This window comes from Oncorhynchus kisutch, unplaced genomic scaffold, assembly GCF_002021735.2.
Source record: "Oncorhynchus kisutch isolate 150728-3 unplaced genomic scaffold, Okis_V2 Okis02a-Okis13b_hom, whole genome shotgun sequence".
Taxonomy (NCBI): domain Eukaryota; kingdom Metazoa; phylum Chordata; class Actinopteri; order Salmoniformes; family Salmonidae; genus Oncorhynchus; species Oncorhynchus kisutch.
The window spans coordinates 2,789,056-2,814,868 of NW_022261979.1; the positions used below are offsets into that span (position 1 = coordinate 2,789,056).

Below are 25,813 nucleotides of genomic sequence, written 5' to 3' on the forward strand. Positions count from 1 at the left end.
GGGTAGTAGTGTTTATTATGGATACTGCTGGCCCATCCTACAGCTCAGTGGGTATTAGTGTTTATTATGGATACTGCTGGCCCATCCTACAGCTCAGTGGGTATTAGTGTTTATTATGGATACTGCTGGCCCATCCTACAGCTCAGTGGGTATTAGTGTTTATTATGGATACAGCTGGCCCATCCTATAGCTCAGTGGGTAGTAGTGTTTATTATGGATACTGCTGGCCCATCCTACAGCTCAGTGGGTATTAGTGTTTATTATGGATACTGCTGGCCCATCCTACAGCTCAGTGGGTAGTAGTGTTTATTATGGATACTGCTGGCCCATCCTATAGCTCAGTGGGTAGTAGTGTTTATTATGGATACTGCTGGCCCATCCTATAGCTCAGTGGGTATTAGTGTTTATTATGGATACTGCTGGCCCATCCTACAGCTCAGTGGGTAGTAGTGTTTATTATGGATACAGCTGGCCCATCCTATAGCTCAGTGGGTATTAGTGTTTATTATGGATACTGCTGGCCCATCCTACAGCTCAGTGGGTAGTAGTGTTTATTATGGATACAGCTGGCCCATCCTACAGCTCAGTGGGTAGTAGTGTTTATTATGGATACAGCTGGCCCATCCTACAGCTCAGTGGGTAGTAGTGTTTATTATGGATACTGCTGGCCCATCCTACAGCTCAGTGGGTAGTAGTGTTTATTATGGATACAGCTGGCCCATCCTATAGCTCAGTGGGTATTAGTGTTTATTATGGATACTGCTGGCCCATCCTATAGCTCAGTGGGTATTAGTGTTTATTATGGATACTGCTGGCCCATCCTATAGCTCAGTGGGTATTAGTGTTTATTATGGATACTGCTGGCCCATCCTACAGCTCAGTGGGTAGTAGTGTTTATTATGGATACTGCTGGCCCATCCTACAGCTCAGTGGGTAGTAGTGTTTATTATGGATACTGCTGTCCCATCCTATAGCTCAGTGGGTAGTAGTGTTTATTATGGATACAGCTGGCCCATCCTACAGCTCAGTGGGTAGTAGTGTTTATTATGGATACTGCTGGCCCATCCTACAGCTCAGTGGGTAGTAGTGTTTATTATGGATACTGCTGTCCCATCCTACAGCTCAGTGGGTATTAGTGTTTATTATGGATACTGCTGGCCCATCCTACAGCTCAGTGGGTAGTAGTATTTATTATGGATACTGCTGGCCCATCCTACAGCTCAGTGGGTATTAGTGTTTATTATGGATACTGCTGTCCCATCCTACAGCTCAGTGGGTATTAGTGTTTATTATGGATACTGCTGGCCCATCCTACAGCTCAGTGGGTAGTAGTATTTATTATGGATACTGCTGGCCCATCCTACAGCTCAGTGGGTAGTAGTATTTATTATGGATACTGCTGGCCCATCCTACAGCTCAGTGGGTATTAGTGTTTATTATGGATACTGCTGGCCCATCCTACAGCTCAGTGGGTAGTAGTATTTATTATGGATACTGCTGGCCCATCCTACAGCTCAGTGGGTATTAGTGTTTATTATGGATACTGCTGGCCCATCCTACAGCTCAGTGGGTAGTAGTATTTATTATGGATACTGCTGGCCCATCCTACAGCTCAGTGGGTATTAGTGTTTATTATGGATACTGCTGTCCCATCCTATAGCTCAGTGGGTATTAGTGTTTATTATGGATACTGCTGGCCCATCCTACAGCTCAGTGGGTATTAGTGTTTATTATGGATACTGCTGGCCCATCCTACAGCTCAGTGGGTAGTAGTGTTTATTATGGATACTGCTGGCCCATCCTACAGCTCAGTGGGTATTAGTGTTTATTATGGATACAGCTGGCCCATCCTATAGCTCAGTGGGTAGTAGTGTTTATTATGGATACAGCTGGCCCATCCTACAGCTCAGTGGGTAGTAGTGTTTATTATGGATACTGCTGGCCCATCCTACAGCTCAGTGGGTATTAGTGTTTATTATGGATACTGCTGGCCCATCCTACAGCTCAGTGGGTATTAGTGTTTATTATGGATACTGCTGGCCCATCCTACAGCTCAGTGGGTATTAGTGTTTATTATGGATACAGCTGGCCCATCCTATAGCTCAGTGGGTAGTAGTGTTTATTATGGATACAGCTGGCCCATCCTACAGCTCAGTGGGTAGTAGTGTTTATTATGGATACTGCTGGCCCATCCTACAGCTCAGTGGGTATTAGTGTTTATTATGGATACTGCTGGCCCATCCTATAGCTCAGTGGGTATTAGTGTTTATTATGGATACTGCTGGCCCATCCTATAGCTCAGTGGGTAGTAGTGTTTATTATGGATACAGCTGGCCCATCCTACAGCTCAGTGGGTAGTAGTGTTTATTATGGATACTGCTGGCCCATCCTACAGCTCAGTGGGTAGTAGTGTTTATTATGGATACTGCTGGCCCATCCTACAGCTCAGTGGGTATTAGTGTTTATTATGGATACTGCTGGCCCATCCTACAGCTCAGTGGGTATTAGTGTTTATTATGGATACTGCTGGCCCATCCTACAGCTCAGTGGGTATTAGTGTTTATTATGGATACTGCTGGCCCATCCTACAGCTCAGTGGGTAGTAGTGTTTATTATGGATACTGCTGGCCCATCCTACAGCTCAGTGGGTATTAGTGTTTATTATGGATACTGCTGGCCCATCCTACAGCTCAGTGGGTAGTAGTATTTATTATGGATACTGCTCAGACTGGGGTCAGGTCAGGGTTATCTGGAAAGAACAGACACAAGAGATTTAATTTTAATGTAATTTTAGTCACATCTGCACAAGAGGTGTCTGTGTGTGTGAGTGTGTGTGCATTAGTGTATGTGTGTGTGTGTGTTCTTGCACATCATACAAGATGTGTGTCTGGGTCTTGGGAGTTGTCTACTGTAGTAGCCAGTACCAGTATGCAGTGTTTTAGTGTGTGTGTGTTGAACGTAGCTCTGTGTGCATGTTTCTCCTCATAAAGAGCTGAGTGACTGATGTGTCTACAGCTGTATGCTGTGCTGTGGATTAACATAATGACGTGAGGGTGGGAGTAGTGTTCTGTGGAGCTGAACGCAGCACACAAAGCCCTGGGAAGTATGTGTGAAATTAAAGGGGAGAATGTACAATACTGGGCTGTGAGGAACACTTACACAGAGCTGGGGAGGGAAGACATTCTGACTAACAGGATTTGAACAGCTTGTCTTTGCTCTGTGGCCTGGCGGCATGGCATCCATTCTGGAAACACACACACACGCTCACAAGCATGCACACACACACACACACACACACATACACACACACACACACACACACACACACACACACACACACACACACACACACACACACACACACACACACACACACACACACACACACACACACACACTCAAAGCCATGTACAGACACACACACACTCACAGGCATGTACAGACACACACACACTCACAGGCATGCACAGACATACACACATTTGCAGGCATGCACAGACACACACAGACACACACACACACTGACAGGCATGCACAGACACACGCACACACACACTCACAGGCATGCACAGACACACACAGACACACACACGCTCACAGGCATGCACAGACACACACACACACGCTCACACTCACAGGCACGGGCACTCTCCTTCCTCTCAATGACTTGCATAACTTGGACGATCAGTTCTGGCCCTGCACAACACAGAATGTCAACCCGCCCCAAGCTTTTGGACTTCCAAATGTCTTCTTCTCCTGTTTCCTACGTAATAATAGTTTCCGGGACACTCAAGACCTAAATATGTAGTTACAAACAAACAACAAACCTATTACAGTTTTTACCATCACTTTGGCACTAATTTCAGAATCTTGTGGTCACTTTTCAAAACTCTAGACACAAAACTCAAAACGGTCATCACTTGTAACACAGGCTGTCCAATGTTCAAAACATTGCATTGTGCATTCATATCTTTAAAGAAACCGTGCACTTGCAGAATCATTGGTTCAAATAACTCATTTATCATGAAATACCATAGGAACATTCATTTAGATCACACACACACAAGATACTGATAGTTTCACTGTGTAGCTGTTCATAAAATCATTAAATATTGTAGTACAAAATATGTGACACATGTTTCATTGTGCTACTACACATAAATATATCACTGTAAAAGGACTAGTAGAGAGAATACTACAGACACAGTGGAATCATTGAACAAAATCTGAAATGTATTGATGAAATGCAATAATATCACAACATAGGTTTCTTTGAATCAAATCAAAAAATAATAAATAGCTACAAAAATATATAAAAAATACAGTAAAACGTCAAGTGCAGTGTTCCTCACCTGGCTTACTGTAAAACACCACTGCAGTGTTCCTCACCTGGCTTACTGTAAAACACCACTGCAGTGTTCCTCACCTGGCTTACTGTAAAACACCACTGCAGTGTTCCTCACCTGGCTTACTGTAAAACATCACTGCAGTGTTCCTCACCTGGCTTACTGTAAAACATCACTGCAGTGTTCCTCACCTGGCTTACTGTAAAACACCACTGCAGTGTTCCTCACCTGGCTTACTGTAAAACACCACTGCAGTGTTCCTCACCTGGCTTACTGTAAAACACCACTGCAGTGTTCCTCACCTGGCTTACTGTAAAACACCACTGCAGTGTTCCTCACCTGGCTTACTGTAAAACACCACTGCAGTGTTCCTCACCTGGCTTACTGTAAAACATCACTGCAGTGTTCCTCACCTGGCTTACTGTAAAACATCACTGCAGTGTTCCTCACCTGGCTTACTGTAAAACATCACTGCCGTGTTCCTCACCTGGCTTACTGTAAAACATCACTGCAGTGTTCCTCACCTGGCTTACTGTAAAACATCACTGCAGTGTTCCTCACCTGGCTTACTGTAAAACATCACTGCAGTGTTCCTCACCTGGCTTACTGTAAAACACCACTGCAGTGTTCCTCACCTGGCTTACTGTAAAACATCACTGCAGTGTTCCTCACCTGGCTTACTGTAAAACATCACTGCAGTGTTCCTCACCTGGCTTACTGTAAAACATCACTGCAGTGTTCCTCACCTGGCTTACTGTAAAACATCACTGCAGTGTTCCTCACCTGGCTTACTGTAAAACATCACTGTAGTGTTCCTGACCTGGCTTACTGTAAAACATCACTGCAGTGTTCCTCACCTGGCTTACTGTAAAACATCACTGCAGTGTTCCTCACCTGGCTTACTGTAAAAAGCCAAACAAAGGATTGATTACTGTACTTCTATATTTCCATCAACTCTGCCTTGTGGATTTGGCCACAGGTTCTCATCCACATCACAATGGATGTTTTCATTAGCCAAACATCTTGGGAAGAATCTTCAGGGCATGGTGATGTCATTGCATGCGTCATCCATGGCCTGGAGAAGGGTGGCTTGTTCGTGAGGGCGCCTATCATATACCTTCCACCTCCATGTGGAGAAAAATTCCTCAATCGTGTTAAGGAAAGGAGAGTATGGGGGTAAGTACAGGGTGGTCAATTGTGGTTGGGCCTGAAACCATGCTTGCACCATTTGAGCATGGTGGAACCTGACATTATCCCACACAATGGCATAGGTCATGTCATCAACTCTACAGACCTGATTTAGCACATCAAGGAAGGTTATATTCGAACAGCAAATCATGTGGCTGCCTGCAACTCAATATGTATTAGATGTTGTTTGACCAAACATTAGAACAGGCAAGATGAGTAATCTAAGCAACTTTGACACACATGGTGATTCCAGCATCTCAGAAACAGCTGCCCTTCTGGGATTTTTACGTACTACATTCTCTAGAGTTGACAGTGAGCTGCATTTCTGTGGGCAAAAACACCTTGTTAATGAGAGAGGTCAGAGGAGAATGTCCAGACTCACTCAAGCTAACAGAAAGGCCACAAATGCTCAAATAACAGCTGTTTAAAACAGTGGTGTACAGAATGGCATCTCTTAACGTACAACACCGTAAATAATTCAGGCTGTTGTGGAGGCAAAAGGGGGTCCTACCCAGTACTAGATAGGTGTACCTAATAAAGTGGCCGGTGAGTGTACAGTAATGTCAAATCAGAAAACATGGTCTGGAAAAGTGGTACATGGGACCATAGAAACAGTGTCTGATAAAGAATGATGATGAAACATTACATCTATAGATAATGTAGTTTAATTGGTTCATGTTCCACAGAAATTGGTGTCAATGGATCTCGTTATCCTAAAACTTTTATGATCTAAACATGGAATGTTGTTAGTCAGTTTCCATAAAACGATGCATTAAGACTAATGCAAAAGTCACTTATCATTTTGAGCAGTTGTATCAATTGATAGTTAGATCATTGTAATGAAATGAATAGACAGTCATCTCAGATGTAATGTGTGAATTGCATTTTGAAATGGTAATACTTTGATGTTTAGTTGTGTCATTTTGAACAGGTGATTTTAGTTCAATGAACAAATGATCTTAGCTTTATGTGTATTGTATCCAAGCAATTGGAAAAAGTGTTAGAGTTTTGAAAAATTAGCATTTTGATCATTGGTTGTGAGTTTTGTGTCAAGAGTTGTGAAAAATGACACCAATGTCCCGAAATTAGTGCCAAAGTGATTGTAAAAAACTGTAATTCCACTGACAAACACAGCAAATAGTCATTGACTAGTTCTCTGATTGAGATCCCTTGAAATTCCTCTCAAATGGAACAGTTTATTTTCACAATGGTGCACTTTCACCAAAGAAACACACAACAAATGATAAAAACCCCACCATGAATAGATTTTCTAGCTGGGTTGGTATATTCACATTGACCAATCTGTTCATCAGATCACGTTCAGAGACGTTGTTTATAATAACATCAAAGCATATATCTAGGGATGACGTCCTGTAATCTGGAGATGTCTGCACACAATGACGTCCTGTAATCTGGAGATGTCTGCACACAATGACGTCCTGTAATCTGGAGATGTCTGCACACAAGGACGTCCTGTAATCTGGAGATGTCTGCACACAAGGACGTCCTGTAATCTGGAGATGTCTGCACACAATGACGTCCTGTAATCTGGAGATGTCTGCACACAAGGACGTCCTGTAATCTGGAGATGTCTGCACACAAGGACGTCCTGTAATCTGGAGATGTCTGCACACAAGGACGTCCTGTAATCTGGAGATGTCTGCACACAATGACGTCCTGTAATCTGGAGATGTCTGCACACAATGACGTCCTGTAATCTGGAGATGTCTGCACACAATGACTTCCTGTAATCTGGAGATGTCTGCACACAAGGACGTCCTGTAATCTGGAGATGTCTGCACACAATGACGTCCTGTAATCTGGAGATGTCTGCACACAATGACGTCCTGTAATCTGGGGATGTCTGCACACAAGGACGTCCTGTAATCTGGAGATGTCTGCACACAAGGACGTCCTGTAATCTGGAGATGTCTGCACACAATGACGTCCTGTAATCTGGAGATGTCTGCACACAAGGACGTCCTGTAATCTGGAGATGTCTGCACACAAGGACGTCCTGTAATCTGGAGATGTCTGCACACAAGGACGTCCTGTAATCTGGAGATGTCTGCACACAAGGACGCAGCAAACTCGATGTTGCTTGTAAACCCATTAAAGCAGTGGGTTAAGACTAAGCACATATCAGATTGCCACAACAGCATTGAAAATATCATTTGATTTAGAGCATCGACTGCACCGGCAGTTAGAGAGGCAAGCAGCAGCTTGACAATGTATTGCCTTATCTTCCCCGGTACTTCCTGTAGCAGACAGAGAACAGCTCAGTATACAGTAACGTGAGGCTACGGGGGAAGGAGAAAGTCATTGGGCGTAGCTTAAGTATCCAGGGAGCAAATGAAAATGCAACAATCATCATTGGAAAGCGTGTGAGTCATTACCTGAGTAATGACTAGGAGGTCAGGACCAGTAGAAAGATCAACTCACACACATTGAGATCTTCTCTCAATCTCTCTCTCTCTCTGTCAACCTGTGTTCCAATCCTGTGTTCATTCATTCCCTAGATGGGCCCTGGTCAACAGTAGAACACTAGGGAATAGGTTGCCATTTGGGACGGGCTCTATATGTGTTCTAGAGTCATTTTCACATTGCACAAGGATCTTTCACTGATTGTTAGGGGTCATTACTTTCACTGGGTGAGACCTGTCACCCTTATCTAATTAAAAATCCTTTTGCCTTAATGATTTCTTTAAGCCAATGTGCTTTTGCATATTGATATCACAACACTGAGACATTGTGTAGGGGATATATACTGTATATTCATACATTCTCTGCATGGGGGATGCTTTTCTCAATGATTATATTCATATATTCAAATGTTACTTTTTTCTCCACAATGCATTGGGGTTGCCAGATTGGTTCTTATTTTGTGGCCATCCACAGGTTTGCTAATATGTTTTACACATTGCTCACTGAAGACATTCATTTCAATAGACAATGTAGTGATTGAAAACCTCTGTGGTGTTCTTCCAGGTCAGTACTAAATGAGCTGGACACAGTGTGAACACAGAGAGGCTGTAGGTGGAGCAGAGAGCTGGACACAGTGGGAACACAGAGAGGCTGTAGGTGGAGCAGAGAGCTGGACACAGTGTGAACACAGAGAGGCTGTAGGTGGAGCAGAGAGCTGGACACAGTGGGAACACAGAGAGGCTGTAGGTGGAGCAGAGAGCTGGACACAGTGTGAACACAGAGAGGCTGTAGGTGGAGCAGAGAGCTGGACACAGTGTGAACACAGAGAGGCTGTAGGTGGAGCAGAGAGCTGGACAGAGTGTGAACACAGAGAGGCTGTAGGTGGAGCAGAGAGCTGGACACAGTGTGAACACAGAGAGGCTGTAGGTGGAGCAGAGAGCTGGACACAGTGTGAACACAGAAAGGCTGTAGGTGGAGCAGAGAGCTGGACACAGTGTGAACACAGAAAGGCTGTAGGTGGAGCAGAGAGCTGGACACAGTGTGAACACAGAGAGGCTGTAGGTGGAGCAGAGAGCTGGACACAGTGTGAACACAGAGAGGCTGTAGGTGGAGCAGAGAGCTGGACACAGTGTGAACACAGAGAGGCTGTAGGTGGAGCAGAGAGCTGGACGGCGTTGGAGCCAACCGTAACAGGCAGTGGGAGGAGTTTAGAGAAAAACGTTACAAAAGATGTCAGAGGGTGGAATTCACTTTTCACTTTTCATTTTTTAAATTTATGAGCACATTTTTGTATGGTCTGCATCTTTGAAGTAGACTACTGACACTTGAAGGTAGCTTTAATGATTATACAATCTTGGTTTGGTCATTCATAATTTAAAATGTTTAATAAATGTATTCAATTTATTAATACATTAATTTATGAATAAATTAAATTCTATCCAATTACATTGGATTTGAATCAGTTTTAGCAGTGGTGTAAAGTACTTTAGTAAAAATACTTTAAAGTGCTACTTTAGTAAGTTCGTTTTTTTGAAGTATGTGTAATTTACTTTACTATTGTCACGGTCATTGAATGGAGGAGACCAAGGCGCAGCGTGATATGAATACATGTTACTTTTAATAAAGATGGACACTAAACAAACTATACAAAATAACAACCCGAACACGAAGCTATAATCTAAATGTACAGACAACTAGACATAGACAATAACCCACAAAGAATAAGGCTGCCTAAATATGGTTCTCAATCAGAGACAACGATAAACAGCTGCCTCTAATTGAGAACCAATCTAGACAACCATAGAGATACATAACACCTAGACTAGTAAACACCCATAGACATGCAAAACCCCTAGACAGGACCAAAACACATATCACCCATGTCACACCCTGACCTAACCAAAATAATAAAGAAAACAAAGAATACTAAGGTCAGGGCGTGACAACTATTTATAATTATGGCAACTTTTACTACACTACATTCATAAACAAAATAATGTACTTTTTACTCCATACATTTCCCTGATACACAAAAGTACTCGTTACATTTTGACAGGAAAATGGTCCAATTCACACACTTATCAAGAGAATATCCCTGGTCATCCCTACTGCCTCTGATCTGGCGGACTCACTAAACACACATGCTTTGTTTGTAAATGATGTCTTGGAGTGTTGGAGTGTTGGAGTGTTGGAGTGTTGGAGTGTTGAAGTGTTGAAGTGTTGGAGTGTTGAAGTGTTGGAGTGTTGGAGTGTTGAAGTGTTGGAGTGTTGAAGTGTTGAAGTGTTGGAGTGTTGGAGTGTGCCCCTGTCTATCCGGCAATACAATAAAAAAAACTAGGAATTGTTCTGTCTGTTTTGCTTAATAAAATGAATTTGAAATTATTTATACTTTTACTTTTACTTTTGATACTTAAGTATATTTAAAACCAAATATTTTTTTACTTTTACACAAGTAATATTTTACTGGGTGACTTTCACTTTTACTTGAGTCATTTTCTATTAAGTTATCTTTACTTTTACTACAGTATTACTATTGAGTACTTTTTCCACCACTGAGTTTTAGCCAGTTCTATTGGATGCTGTTGTAAATGGTGTGTTTCCTGTTTTACAGAGCCTCTCCTGGATGACTTCCTGCTGACATACCTGGTGTTCATGTCAACCAGTGATCTGTGTCAGGCTCTCCTGGGACAATATCCTTCTACTTCAGGCTGTGGTGGTCACCTGTACAATATAGTGCACCACCCTTATCTCTAGACTACAGAACCTTACCTCTAAATTACAGTACACCACCCTTACCTCTAGACTACAGTACACAACCCTTACCTCTAGACTACAGAAGCTTACCTCTAAACTACAGTACACCACCCTTACCTCTAGACTACAGTACCTTACCTCTGAACTACAGTACACAACCCTTACCTCTAGACTACAGTACCTTACCTCTAAACTACAGTACACCACCCTTACCTCTAGACTACAGTACCTTACCTCTAAACTACAGTACACCACCCTTACCTCTTGACTACAGTACCTTACCTCTAAACTACAGTATACCACCCTTACCTCTAGACTACAGTACACCACCCGTACCTCTAGACTACAGTACCTTACCTCTAAACTACAGTACACCGCCCTTACCTCTAGACTACAGAACCTTACCTCTAAACTACAGTACACCACCCGTACCTCTAGACTACAGTACCTTACCTCTAGACTACAGTACACCACCCTTACCTCTAGACTACAGTACACCACCCTTACCTCTAGACTACAGTACCTTACCTCTAAACTACAGTACACAACCCTTACCTCTAGACTACAGTACCTTACCTCTAAACTACAGTACACCACCCTTACCTCTAGACTACAGTACCTTACCTCTAAACTACAGTACACCACCCTTACCTTTAGACTACAGTACCTTACCTCCAGACTACAGTACACCACCCTTACCTCTAGACTACAGTACCTTACCTCTAGACTACAGTACACCACCCTTACCTCCAGACTACATTACACCACCCTTACCTCTAGACTACAGTACCTTACCTCTAAACTACAGTACACCACCCTTACCTCTAGACTACAGTACCTTACCTCTAGACTACAGTACCTTACCTCCAGACTACAGTACACAGCCCTTACCTCTAGACTACTGTACCTTACCTCTAGACTACAGTACCTTACCTCTGGACTACATTACACAGCCCTTACCTCTAGACTACAGTACACCACCCTTACCTCTAGACTACAGTACACCACCCTTACTTCTAGACTACAGTACCTCACCTCTAGACTACAGTACCTTACATCTAGACTATAGTACCTTACCTCTAGACTACAGTACCTCACCTCTAGACTACAGTACCTTACCTCCAGACTACAGTAAACCACCCTTACCTCTAGACTACAGTACCTTACCTCTAGACTACAGTACACCACCCTTACCTCTAGACTACAGTACCTTACCTCTAAACTACAGTACACAACCCTTACATCTAGACTACAGTACCTTACCTCTAAACTACAGTACACCACCCTTACCTTTAGACTACAGTACCTTACCTCCAGACTACAGTACACAGCCCTTACCTCTAGACTACTGTACCTTACCTCTAGACTACAGTACCTTACCTCTGGACTACAGTACCTTACCTCTAGACTACAGTATACCACCCTTACCTCTAAACTACAGTACCTCACCTCCAGACTACATTACACAGCCCTTACCTCTAGACTACAGTACACCACCCTTACCTCTAGACTACAGTAACTTACCTCTAAACTACAGTACACCACCCTTACCTCTAGACTACAGAACCTTACCTCTAAACTACAGTACACCACCCTTACCTCTAGACTACAGTACACCACCCTTACCTCTAGACTACAGTACCTCACCTCTAGACTACAGTACCTTACCTCTAGACTACAGTACCTTACATCTAGACTATAGTACCTTACCTCTAGACCACAGTACTTTACCTCTAGACTACAGTACCTTACCTCTAGACTACAGTACCTCACCTCTAGACTACAGTACCTTACCTCTAGACTACAGTACACAACCCTTACCTCTAGACTACAGTACCTTACCTCTAGACTACAGTACCTTACCTCTAGACTACAGTATACCACCCTTACATTTAGACTACAGTACCTCACCTCTAGACTACAGTACACAGCCCTTACCTCTAGACCTCAGTTTACCACCCTTACCTTTAGACTACAGTACCTCACCTTTAGACTACAGTACCTTACCTTACCTCTAGACTACAGTACCTTACCTCCAGACTACATTACACAGCCCTTACCTCTAGACTACAGTATACCACCCTTACCTCTAGACTACAGTACCTCACCTCTAGACTACAGTACCTTACCTCTAGACTACAGTACACCACCCTTACCTTTAGACTACAGTACCTTACCTCCAGACTACAGTACACCACCCTTACCTCTAGACTACAGTACCTTACCTCTAGACTACAGTACACCACCCTTACCTCCAGACTACATTACACCACCCTTACCTCTAGACTACAGTACCTTACCTCTAAACTACAGTACACCACCCTTACCTCTAGACTACAGTACCTTACCTCTAGACTACAGTACCTTACCTCCAGACTACAGTACACAGCCCTTACCTCTAGACTACTGTACCTTACCTCTAGACTACAGTACCTTACCTCTGGACTACATTACACAGCCCTTACCTCTAGACTACAGTATACCACCCTTACCTCTAGACTACAGTACACCACCCTTACCTCTAGACTACAGTACACCACCCTTACTTCTAGACTACAGTACCTCACCTCTAGACTACAGTACCTTACATCTAGACTATAGTACCTTACCTCTAGACTACAGTACCTCACCTCTAGACTACAGTACCTTACCTCCAGACTACAGTAAACCACCCTTACCTCTAGACTACAGTACCTTACCTCTAGACTACAGTACACCACCCTTACCTCTAGACTACAGTACACCACCCTTACCTCTAGACTACAGTACCTTACCTCTAAACTACAGTACACAACCCTTACATCTAGACTACAGTACCTTACCTCTAAACTACAGTACACCACCCTTACCTTTAGACTACAGTACCTTACCTCCAGACTACAGTACACAGCCCTTACCTCTAGACTACTGTACCTTACCTCTAGACTACAGTACCTTACCTCTGGACTACAGTACCTTACCTCTAGACTACAGTATACCACCCTTACCTCTAAACTACAGTACCTCACCTCCAGACTACATTACACAGCCCTTACCTCTAGACTACAGTACACCACCCTTACCTCTAGACTACAGTAACTTACCTCTAAACTACAGTACACCACCCTTACCTCTAGACTACAGAACCTTACCTCCAGACTACAGTACACCACCCTTACCTCTAGACTACAGTACCTTACCTCTAGACTACAGTACACCACCCTTACCTCCAGACTACATTACACCACCCTTACCTCTAGACTACAGTACCTTACCTCTAAACTACAGTACACCACCCTTACCTCTAGACTACAGTACCTTACCTCTAGACTACAGTACCTTACCTCCAGACTACAGTACACAGCCCTTACCTCTAGACTACTGTACCTTACCTCTAGACTACAGTACCTTACCTCTGGACTACATTACACAGCCCTTACCTCTAGACTACAGTATACCACCCTTACCTCTAGACTACAGTACACCACCCTTACCTCTAGACTACAGTACACCACCCTTACTTCTAGACTACAGTACCTCACCTCTAGACTACAGTACCTTACATCTAGACTATAGTACCTTACCTCTAGACTACAGTACCTCACCTCTAGACTACAGTACCTTACCTCCAGACTACAGTAAACCACCCTTACCTCTAGACTACAGTACCTTACCTCTAGACTACAGTACACCACCCTTACCTCTAGACTACAGTACCTTACCTCTAAACTACAGTACACAACCCTTACATCTAGACTACAGTACCTTACCTCTAAACTACAGTACACCACCCTTACCTTTAGACTACAGTACCTTACCTCCAGACTACAGTACACAGCCCTTACCTCTAGACTACTGTACCTTACCTCTAGACTACAGTACCTTACCTCTGGACTACAGTACCTTACCTCTAGACTACAGTATACCACCCTTACCTCTAAACTACAGTACCTCACCTCCAGACTACATTACACAGCCCTTACCTCTAGACTACAGTACACCACCCTTACCTCTAGACTACAGTAACTTACCTCTAAACTACAGTACACCACCCTTACCTCTAGACTACAGAACCTTACCTCTAAACTACAGTACACCACCCTTACCTCTAGACTACAGTACACCACCCTTACCTCTAGACTACAGTACCTCACCTCTAGACTACAGTACCTTACCTCTAGACTACAGTACCTTACATCTAGACTATAGTACCTTACCTCTAGACCACAGTACTTTACCTCTAGACTACAGTACCTTACCTCTAGACTACAGTACCTCACCTCTAGACTACAGTACCTTACCTCTAGACTACAGTACACAACCCTTACCTCTAGACTACAGTACCTTACCTCTAGACTACAGTACCTTACCTCTAGACTACAGTATACCACCCTTACATTTAGACTACAGTACCTCACCTCTAGACTACAGTACACAGCCCTTACCTCTAGACCTCAGTTTACCACCCTTACCTTTAGACTACAGTACCTCACCTTTAGACTACAGTACCTTACCTTACCTCTAGACTACAGTACCTTACCTCCAGACTACATTACACAGCCCTTACCTCTAGACTACAGTATACCACCCTTACCTCTAGACTACAGTACCTCACCTCTAGACTACAGTACCTTACCTCTAGACTACAGTACACCACCCTTACCTTTAGACTACAGTACCTTACCTCCAGACTACAGTACACCACCCTTACCTCTAGACTACAGTACCTTACCTCTAGACTACAGTACACCACCCTTACCTCCAGACTACATTACACCACCCTTACCTCTAGACTACAGTACCTTACCTCTAAACTACAGTACACCACCCTTACCTCTAGACTACAGTACCTTACCTCTAGACTACAGTACCTTACCTCCAGACTACAGTACACAGCCCTTACCTCTAGACTACTGTACCTTACCTCTAGACTACAGTACCTTACCTCTGGACTACATTACACAGCCCTTACCTCTAGACTACAGTATACCACCCTTACCTCTAGACTACAGTACACCACCCTTACCTCTAGACTACAGTACACCACCCTTACTTCTAGACTACAGTACCTCACCTCTAGACTACAGTACCTTACATCTAGACTATAGTACCTTACCTCTAGACTACAGTACCTCACCTCTAGACTACAGTACCTTACCTCCAGACTACAGTAAACCACCCTTACCTCTAGACTACAGTACCTTACCTCTAGACTACAGTACACCACCCTTACCTCTAGACTACAGTACACCACCCTTACCTCTAGACTACAGTACCTTACCTCTAAACTACAGTACACAACCCTTACATCTAGACTACAGTACCTTACCTCTAAACTACAGTACACCACCCTTACCTTTAGACTACAGTACCTTACCTCCAGACTACAGTACACAGCCCTTACCTCTAGACTACTGTACCTTACCTCTAGACTACAGTACCTTACCTCTGGACTACAGTACCTTACCTCTAGACTACAGTATACCACCCTTACCTCTAAACTACAGTACCTCACCTCCAGACTACATTACACAGCCCTTACCTCTAGACTACAGTACACCACCCTTACCTCTAGACTACAGTAACTTACCTCTAAACTACAGTACACCACCCTTACCTCTAGACTACAGAACCTTACCTCTAAACTACAGTACACCACCCTTACCTCTAGACTACAGTACACCACCCTTACCTCTAGACTACAGTACCTCACCTCTAGACTACAGTACCTTACCTCTAGACTACAGTACCTTACATCTAGACTATAGTACCTTACCTCTAGCCCACAGTACTTTACCTCTAGACTACAGTACCTTACCTCTAGACTACAGTACCTCACCTCTAGACTACAGTACCTTACCTCTAGACTACAGTACACAACCCTTACCTCTAGACTACAGTACCTTACCTCTAGACTACAGTACCTTACCTCTAGACTACAGTATACCACCCTTACATTTAGACTACAGTACCTCACCTCTAGACTACAGTACACAGCCCTTACCTCTAGACCTCAGTTTACCACCCTTACCTTTAGACTACAGTACCTCACCTTTAGACTACAGTACCTTACCTTACCTCTAGACTACAGTACCTTACCTCCAGACTACATTACACAGCCCTTACCTCTAGACTACAGTATACCACCCTTACCTCTAGACTACAGTACCTCACCTCTAGACTACAGTACCTTACCTCTAGACTACAGTACCTTACCTCTAGGCTACAGTACACAACCCTTACCTCTAGACTACAGTACCTTACCTTTAGACTACAGTATACCACCCTTACCTCTAGACTACAGTACCTCACCTCTAGACTACAGTACCTTACATCTAAACTACAGTAGCTTACCTCTAGACTACAGTATACCACCCTTACCTCTAGACTACAGTACCTTACCTCTAGACTACAGTACACCACCCACCTCTAAATTACTGACGGTACTACACACACACACACACACACACACACACACACACACACACACACACACACACACACACCTCACCCTTAAACCCACTACACACATACACCTCCAACTTGGAACAATTAAAAATAGCGGTGTTGATCCTGTTGGCCTAGCTAATGTCAATACACACAAAGCCTACTGAGAGTCCTCTCTCCTGCTGTGCTGATGCCTTAACTCATGAAGCCCACCTATTGTTCTAAGAGACACCACCGGGGGAAAGAGGAAGGGAAAGAGGTTCTGGACAGGAAACGTCAGGTCCTGCACCTGGTGACACAGTGGACAACACTGTACAGGGACTTCCTACGAGAAGACGAGCATGTTAAACTCTTCATGAAGGTATGCCGGAGCGAGGGAGGAGAAGAAGAAGGGATATTATAGCCTGTTTCCAGATCTGTTGTGCTTTCTTTCAAACTCCTCTAGTCATTTATAAGGAGTTGGCAAGACAAATGTGGGGCCAGGCTAAGGATATGGGACAGTGAGATGACCCTAAAATAAGTGATATCATGATGATACGGGAGGGTGAAAACAGACATTAGATGTTGTCTTTGTGTTTTAGACATTGTATCGTTTCCTCCTGGATGACCTGTATGAGTATCCAACTCTAGAGAAGGAGCAGAAGGACCTGCAGAAACTCCTGCGGCTGCATCGCAGACAGTGAGTGGCCATAGAAATTGAATAATAGAATAATATGATGAATTAGTTACACTACATGACCAAAAGTATGTGGACACCTGCTCGTCGAACATCTCATTACAGAATCATGGGCATTAATATGGAGTTGCCCCCCCCCCCCCCCTTTTGCTGCTATAAAAGCCTCCAGGCTTTCCACTGATGTTGAGCGATTAGGCTTGGCTCACAGTCGGCGTTCCAATTCTTCTGAAAGGTGTTCGATGGGTTGAAGTCAGGGCTCTGTGCAGGCCAGTCAAGTTCTTCCACACCAATCTCGACAAACCATTTCTGTTTGGACGTGTGTATTCTGAACATGTACCTGGTAAACAGGAAATGTGACTTTGTGTGCATGTCAAATGGCACCCTTTTCCCTGTATAGTGCACTAATTCTGACCAAAGCCCTATAGGCCTATCACCCTACTCCCTATTGGCCTGTAAAGGGGTTGTGTTGTTGTACTGTTTGGGGAGTGTGTTGTTGTACTGTTTGGGGAGTGTGTTTTACTGTTTGGGGCTGCGTTGTTGTCCTGTTTTGGGCTGCGTTGTTGTACTGTTTCGGGCTATGTTGTTGTACTGTTTGGGGCTGTGTTGTTGTGCTGTTTGGGGCTGTGTTATTGTGTTGTTTGGGGCTGTGTTGTTGTGCTGTTTGGGGCTGGGTTGTTGTGCTCTTTGGGGCTGTGTTGTTATCCTGTTTGGGGCTGTGTTGTTGTCATGTTTGGGGATATGTTGTTGTCCAATTTGGGGCTGTGTTGTTGTGCTGCTTGGGGCTGTGTTATTGTGTTGTTTGGGGCTGTGTTGTTGTGCTGTTTAGGGCTGTGTTGTTGTCCCTGTTTGGGGCTGTGTTGTTGTCCCTGTTTGGGGCTGTGTTGTTGTGCTGTTTGGGGCTGTGTTGTTGTGCTGTTTGGGGCTGTGTTGTTTTCCTGTTTGGGGCTGTGTTGTTGTCCAATTTGGGGCTGTGTTGTTGTCCAATTTGGGGCTGTGTTGTTGTGCTGTTTGGGGCTGTGTCATTGAGTTGTGTTGTTGTCCCTGTTTGGAGCTGTGTTGTCCCTGTTTGGGGCTTTGTTGTTGTCCCTGTTTGGGGCTGTGTTGTTGTCCTTGCTTGGGGCTGTGTTGTTGTCCCTGTTTTGGGCTGTGTTGTTGTCCTGTTTGAGGCTGTGTCGTTGTCCCGTTGGGGTATGTGTTGTTGTGCTGTTGGGGTCTCTGAGTTCCTCTCCCTCTGTCTAAGACACATAGGAAGAATATCTGGGAAAGCACAAGCTGTGACAGAGAGGCCTGTTGTTCCATTTCTACTGTTGGTTCTCTTATTGCCAATAGCGTTGAGGATTCCTTCCTGGTTGACAAACGCACACATCCAAGAACACCCAGAATATAGAACATGGTGTCCATCGAGTGGGACACATCCCATGTCAACCCTCCTCCCTCCTCCCTTCCCCTCCCTTCCCCTCACCTACTCCCAACCAAACTCACTCAAATGTGAGTTATAGATCTGTTATTATAATTGAAAGCAAGTCTAAGGGGTGGTAGATCATTTCTATGCTTCCCGTTCATGAGATTAGTTTGTGTCTTACTTTCGCTTTTGTACACCAGCTTCAAACAGCTGAAAATACTATATTTTTGGTTATTGAAATATATTTCACAGCGGTTTAGATGGTACAATGATTCTCTACACTATACATCGCTTGTTTTGTCACAAACTGAAATTAGGGAAACTATTTGAATGTTAGCAACCAGGAAATGGTGGACCGATTTCTACATATTGCACCTTTAATCAGGACCATGACTCATGTCATGACTAATCTAGTTTATTGATGTAAAAATCACAGTAATACCAGGTTACTGGTTGATTTATGTAAAATCACAGTACTGCCAGGTTACTAGTTGATTTATGTAAAATCACAGTACTGCCAGGTTACTAGTTGATTGAAACGGTTCAAAACTAGTGTGTGTATTTTATCGTTCTTGTCTCATGGTCTAATTGTTTGATTTTGTTTCTCTCTCCAGTACATTGGAGGAGTATTCACCCCACAGAAAGGTAAGAGGCCAAACTACATGAGATGAGTATTCACCCCACAGAAAGGTAAGAGGCCAAACTACATGAGATGAGTATTCACCCCACAGAAAGGTAAGAGGCCAAACTACATGAGATGAGTATTCACCCCACAGAAAGGTAAGAGGCCAAACTGCATGAGTGTCACGGTCTTCCTCTTCATCTGAAGAGGAGAGGCGAGAAGGATCAGAGGACCAATATGCAGCGTGGTATGTGTTCATAGTGAATTTTAATAAAGAGAACACTGAACACTGCAACACTATACAAAAGAGTAACAAAAAAACAATAAACCAAATACGACCGTGAAGCTACAAATGAGACCTGTGCTGACACAAGCCACTAACATAGACAATCACCCACAAACAAACAGTGCAACCCAGGCTACCTAAGTATGATTCTCAATCAGAGACAACTAATCACACCTGCCTCTGATTGAGAACCATACTAGGCCGAAACATAGAAATCCCCAAATCATAGAAAATCAAACATAGACTGCCCACCCAACTCACGCCCTGACCATACTAACTAAATACAAAACAAAGGAAATAAAGGTCAGAACGTGACAATGAAATAAGTATTCACCCTACAGAAAGGTAAGAGGCCAAACTATATGAGATGAGTATTCACCCTACAGAAAGGTAAGAGGCCAAACTATATGAGATGAGTATTCACCCTACAGAAAGGTAAGAGGCCAAACTGCATGAGATGAGTATTCACCCCACAGAAAGGTAAGAGGCCAAACTATATGAGATGAGTATTCACCCCACAGAAAGGTAAGAGGCCAAACTATATGAGATGAGTATTCACCCTACAGAAAGGTAAGAGGCCAAACTATATGAGATGAGTATTCACCCCACAGAAAGGTAAGAGGCCAAACTGCATGAGATGAGTATTCACCCTACAGAAAGGTAAGAGGCCAAACTATATGAGATGAGTATTCACCCTACAGAAAGGTAAGAGGCCAAACTGCATGAGATGAGTATTCACCCCACAGAAAGGTAAGAGGCCAAACTGCATGAGAGGTAATGGAGCTATTATATGACTCACATGAGGCTGCTGAGGGGAGGACAGCGAATGGAATAGCATCAAACACATGGAAACCATGGAAACCATGTGATGGGTGTTTTTTATTTTTTATTTATTTCACCTTTATTTAACCAGGTAGGCTAGTTGAGAACACCTTTATTTAACCAGGTAGGCTAGTTGAGAACACCTTTATTTAACCAGGTAGGCTAGTTGAGAACAAGTTCTCATTTACCACTGCGACCTGACCAAGATAAAGAAAACTGTGCGACACAAACAACAACACAAGAGTCACACATGGAATAAACAAGCGTACAGTCAATAACACAATAGAAAAAAGCAAGTCTATATGCAATGTGTGCAAATGGCGTGAGGAGGTAAGGCAATAAATAGGCCATATTAGCGAAATAATTACAATTTAGCAGATTAACACTGTACTTGATACCATTCCACCTATTCCACTCCAGCCATTACCACGAGCCCATCCTCCCAAATTAAGGTGCCACCAACTTCCTGTGGTAAAAGTGCGTCATTGTTGGACAGGGTTTCCCATTTTATTTGGCCCCCAAGTTTTCTGAGTTAAAACTCCAGCAAATCAGCTGGTTTTTCATTTTGTAAACCTGTTAGAAAGTGTTTCCATGCATAATAGAGAGAAATATATTTATGTGATTGAATACAAATGTAAACCAGGTTTGAAATGATGTTTTAGTAAAATATTATATCTGTTTGGGCTTCTTGCGGTCAATTTGCAGTCTACAAATGATTTGTAATTATGTTCTGGCCCCCTGATCATCCGCTCAAGAAAAAAATGAGCCCGTGGCTCAATCTAGTTGAGGATCCCTGTTGTAGGGATGTGTTTACTTTTGAATAGCCAGGTTTCCTTATAGCCTATTTGCAACAGTTTGGGTCATTAAATACTATTGTCCTCTTGTTTCCTGTAGAAACCACAAGAGTCCAAAAGAGTTAGAATGTTTTCTCACACAGTATGAATGTGTTCTGAAGTCTCTGTATGTCCCTGCATTTAGAGCAAAGCACATTCCCATCAGCTGAGCCTGAAAGAGAACGTGCTCCCGACCAGAGGAACACAAAGGGAGACCAGGGAAGGTGGGTCGATCCTAAAACATGCCTACGTCCCAAATGGAACCCTATTCCCTACATAGTGCACCACTTTTGAGCAGGGCTCTATGGCCATTTGGGATGCAGCCCCTGTCTTTGTATTTCTTCTTCCTACATTCCTCCCAGCATGCATTGTTTCCACAGTTTGTGTCGGCTGATGACGTTCTGTATAGAGCATCTCAGAGCCATTCTTTTTAAGGTAGCAAGCACAGTGAGGAGACAGAGTAACAATGGGAATCCTTGAGGCTGGGCAGAAGGAGACTTTTCTGAACAATGAAATTCCCAATGCTTTCATGTTCAATGTTGTCAGTACATGAGGTGATGCATGTGAATTATGACATCATTGAACATGAAAGCATTGGGGATTTCATTGTTCAGAAAAGTCTGTCTGTCCAGCCTCTTCACACACATCACCTCATGTACCACTTTATGTAGCAGGTTAGCCATTTGAGAACACCCATGAGTTGACCATTCAAATTGCTATGGTCAGTAGTTCCAACTCCATTCTATTCATTCTACTTCTATGGGATAAACAGTGTTCTCTTTCTCTCTGGTTCCTTCCTTCCTCTCCCTCTCTCCCTCCCTCCTCAGTGTTGTGTCATGTGTACGTGAGCATGGACTCATATCTGAGTGTGAGGAGCCTGGCCAGTGTTGTGGCCCAGGGGCTGCTGCAGGAGGTGGCTGAGAGACTGGATGTCCCCCTGGAGGAGCTCGTCCTGCTGGCTGTCACCTACCCTGGAGGTATCTAATCTAACCCTAACCTAACCATACACAACACACTGGAGAAATGGTCCTGCTGACTGTCACCTACCCTGGATGGATCTAATCTAACCCTAACCTAACCATACACAACACACTGGAGGAAATGGTCCTGCTGACTGTCACCTACCCTTGAGGTATCTAATCTAACCCTAAGCTAACCATACACAACACACTGGAGGAAATGGTCCTGCTGACTGTCACCTACCCTGGAGGTATCTAATCTACCCCTAACCTAATCATACCTAATACAACACACTGGAGGAGCTGGTCCTGCTGACTGTCACCTACCCTGGAGGTATCTAATCTAACCCTAACCTAACCATACACAACACACTGGAGGAAATTGTCCTGCTGGTTGTCACCTACCCTGGAGGTATCTAATCTAACCCTAACCTAACCATACACAACACACTGGAGGAAATGGTCCTGCTGACTGTCACCTACCGTGGAGGTATCTAATCTAACCCTAAGCTAATCATACACAACACACTGGAGGAGCTGGTCCTGCTGACTGTCACCTACCCTGGAGGTATCTAATCTAACCCTAACCTAATCATACAGAACACACTGGAGGAGCTGGTCCTGCTGACTGTCACCTACCCTGGAGGTATCTAATCTACCCCTAACCTAATCATACCTAATACAACACACTGGAGGAGCTGGTCCTGCTGACTGTCACCTACCCTGGAGGTATCTAATCTAACCCTAACCTAATCATACCTAATACAACACACTGGAGGAGCTGGTCCTGCTGACTGTCACCTACCCTGGAGGTATCTAATCTAACCCTAACCTAACCATACACAACACACTGGAGGAAATTGTCCTGCTGGTTGTCACCTACCCTGGAGGTATCTAATCTAACCCTAACCTAACCATACACAACACACTGGAGGAAATGGTCCTGCTGACTGTCACCTACCGTGGAGGTATCTAATCTAACCCTAAGCTAATCATACACAACACACTGGAGGAGCTGGTCCTGCTGACTGTCACCTACCCTGGAGGTATCTAATCTAACCCTAACCTAATCATACAGAACACACTGGAGGAGCTGGTCCTGCTGACTGTCACCTACCCTGGAGGGATCTAATCTAACCCTAACCTAACCATACACAACACACTGGAGGAAATGGTCCTGCTGACTGTCACCTTCCCTGGAGGTATCTCATCTCACCCTAACCTAATCATACAGAACACACTGGAGGAGCTGGTCCTGCTGACTGTCACCTACCCTGGAGGTATCTAATCTAACCCTAAGCTAACCATACACAACACACTGGAGGAAATGGTCCTGCTGACTGTCACCTACCCTGGAGGTATCTAATCTTACCCTAAGCTAACCATACACAACACACTGGAGGAAATTGTCCTGCTGGTTGTCACATACCCTGGAGGTATCTATTCTAGTCTAATCCTAACCATACACAACACACTGGAGGAAATGGTCCTGCTGACTGTCACCTTCCCTGGAGGTATCTAATCTAACCCTAACCTAACCATACAGAACACACTGGAGGAAATGGTCCTGCTGGTTGTCACCTACCATGGAGGTATCTAATCTAACCCTAACCTAACCATACACAACACACTGGAGGAAATGGTCCTGCTGGCTGTCACCTACCCTGGAGGTATCTAATCTAACCCTAACCTAACCATACACAACACACTGGAGGAAATGGTCCTGCTGGCTGTCACCTACCATGGAGGTATCTAATCTAACCCTAACCTTATCATACACAAGACACTGGGGGAGCTGGTCCTGCTGACTGTCACCTACCATGGAGGTATCTAATCTAACCCTAACCTTATCATACACAAGACACTGGGGGAGCTGGTCCTGCTGGTTGTCACCTACCATGGAGGTATATAATCTAACCCTGACCATACACAACACACTGGAGGAGCTGGTCCTGCTGGTTGTCACCTACCGTGGAGGTATCTAATCTAACCCTAACCTAACCATACACAACATACTGGAGGAGCTGGTCCTGCTGGTTGTCACCTACCGTGGAGGTATCTAATCTAACCCTAACTTAACCATACACAAGACACTGGGGGAGCTGGTCCTGCTGGTTGTCACCTACCATGGAGGTATCTAATCTAATCTAACCCTAACCTAACCATACACAACACACTGGAGGAGCTGGTCCTGCTGGTTGTCACCTACCGTGGAGGTATCTAATCTAACCCTAACCTAACCATACACAAGACACTGGGGGAGCTGGTCCTGCTGGTTGTCACCTACCGTGGAGGTAACTAACCACAACTTAACACACATGGATTCACCAGAGTTTCAATGGTCTGTCTGTCTGACCGCCTGCTTGTCGAAATCATATCAAATCGAATGTTCTTTGGTCACATACACAGATTTGCAGATGTTACCACAAGTGCAGCGAAATACTTGTGTTTCTAGCTCCAACTGTGCAGTAATACCTACACACACAGAATCCAGAAAAATACAGAGAACTTAAGAAATATCAGAACAAGCAATGTTATATTTGAGATTCTTCAAAGTAACCACCGTTTGCCTTGACGACAGCTTTGCACACTCTTAGCAACCAGGTTCATGAGGTGGTCACCTGGAATGCATTCCAATTAACAGGTGTGTCTTGTTAAAAGTTAATTTGTGGAATTTCTTTCCTTCTTAATGTGTTTGAGCCAATCAGTTATGTTGTGACAAGGTAGGGGTGGTATACAGAAGATAGTCCTATTTGGTAAAATACCAAGTCCATATTATGGCAAGAACATCTCAAATAAGCAAAGAGAAATTACAGCCATCCTTACTTTAAGACATTTAGGTCAGTCAATGCGGAACATTTCAAGAACTTCAAGAAAGCTTCTTCAAGTGCAGTCGCAAAACCATCAAGCGCTATGAAGAAACTGGCTCTCATGAGGACCGCCACAGGAAAGGAGGACTCCGAGTTACCTCTGCTGCAGAGGATAAGTTCATTAGAGTTAACTGCACCTCAGATTGCAGCCCAAATAAGTCCTTCACAGAGTTCAAGTAACAAACATCTCAACATCAACTGTTCA

General features: G+C 43.9%; 1 protein-coding gene across 2 annotated transcripts in view; it reads left to right on the plus strand.

The window, feature by feature from the left end:
* The window catches only part of LOC109876607 (rap guanine nucleotide exchange factor 5), a 66,969-nt gene that overhangs the window by 25,883 nt on the left and 15,273 nt on the right, over positions 1 to 25,813 (plus strand). For both annotated transcript variants that reach the window (XM_031811951.1, XM_031811950.1), the window contains 6 exons: positions 10,570 to 10,648; positions 17,352 to 17,499; positions 17,720 to 17,817; positions 19,831 to 19,861; positions 21,925 to 22,003; positions 22,607 to 22,756. In XM_031811951.1, the coding sequence (XP_031667811.1) occupies positions 10,570 to 10,648; positions 17,352 to 17,499; positions 17,720 to 17,817; positions 19,831 to 19,861; positions 21,925 to 22,003; positions 22,607 to 22,756 (585 nt within the window). The remainder of the gene's footprint in view (positions 1 to 10,569; positions 10,649 to 17,351; positions 17,500 to 17,719; positions 17,818 to 19,830; positions 19,862 to 21,924; positions 22,004 to 22,606; positions 22,757 to 25,813) is intronic.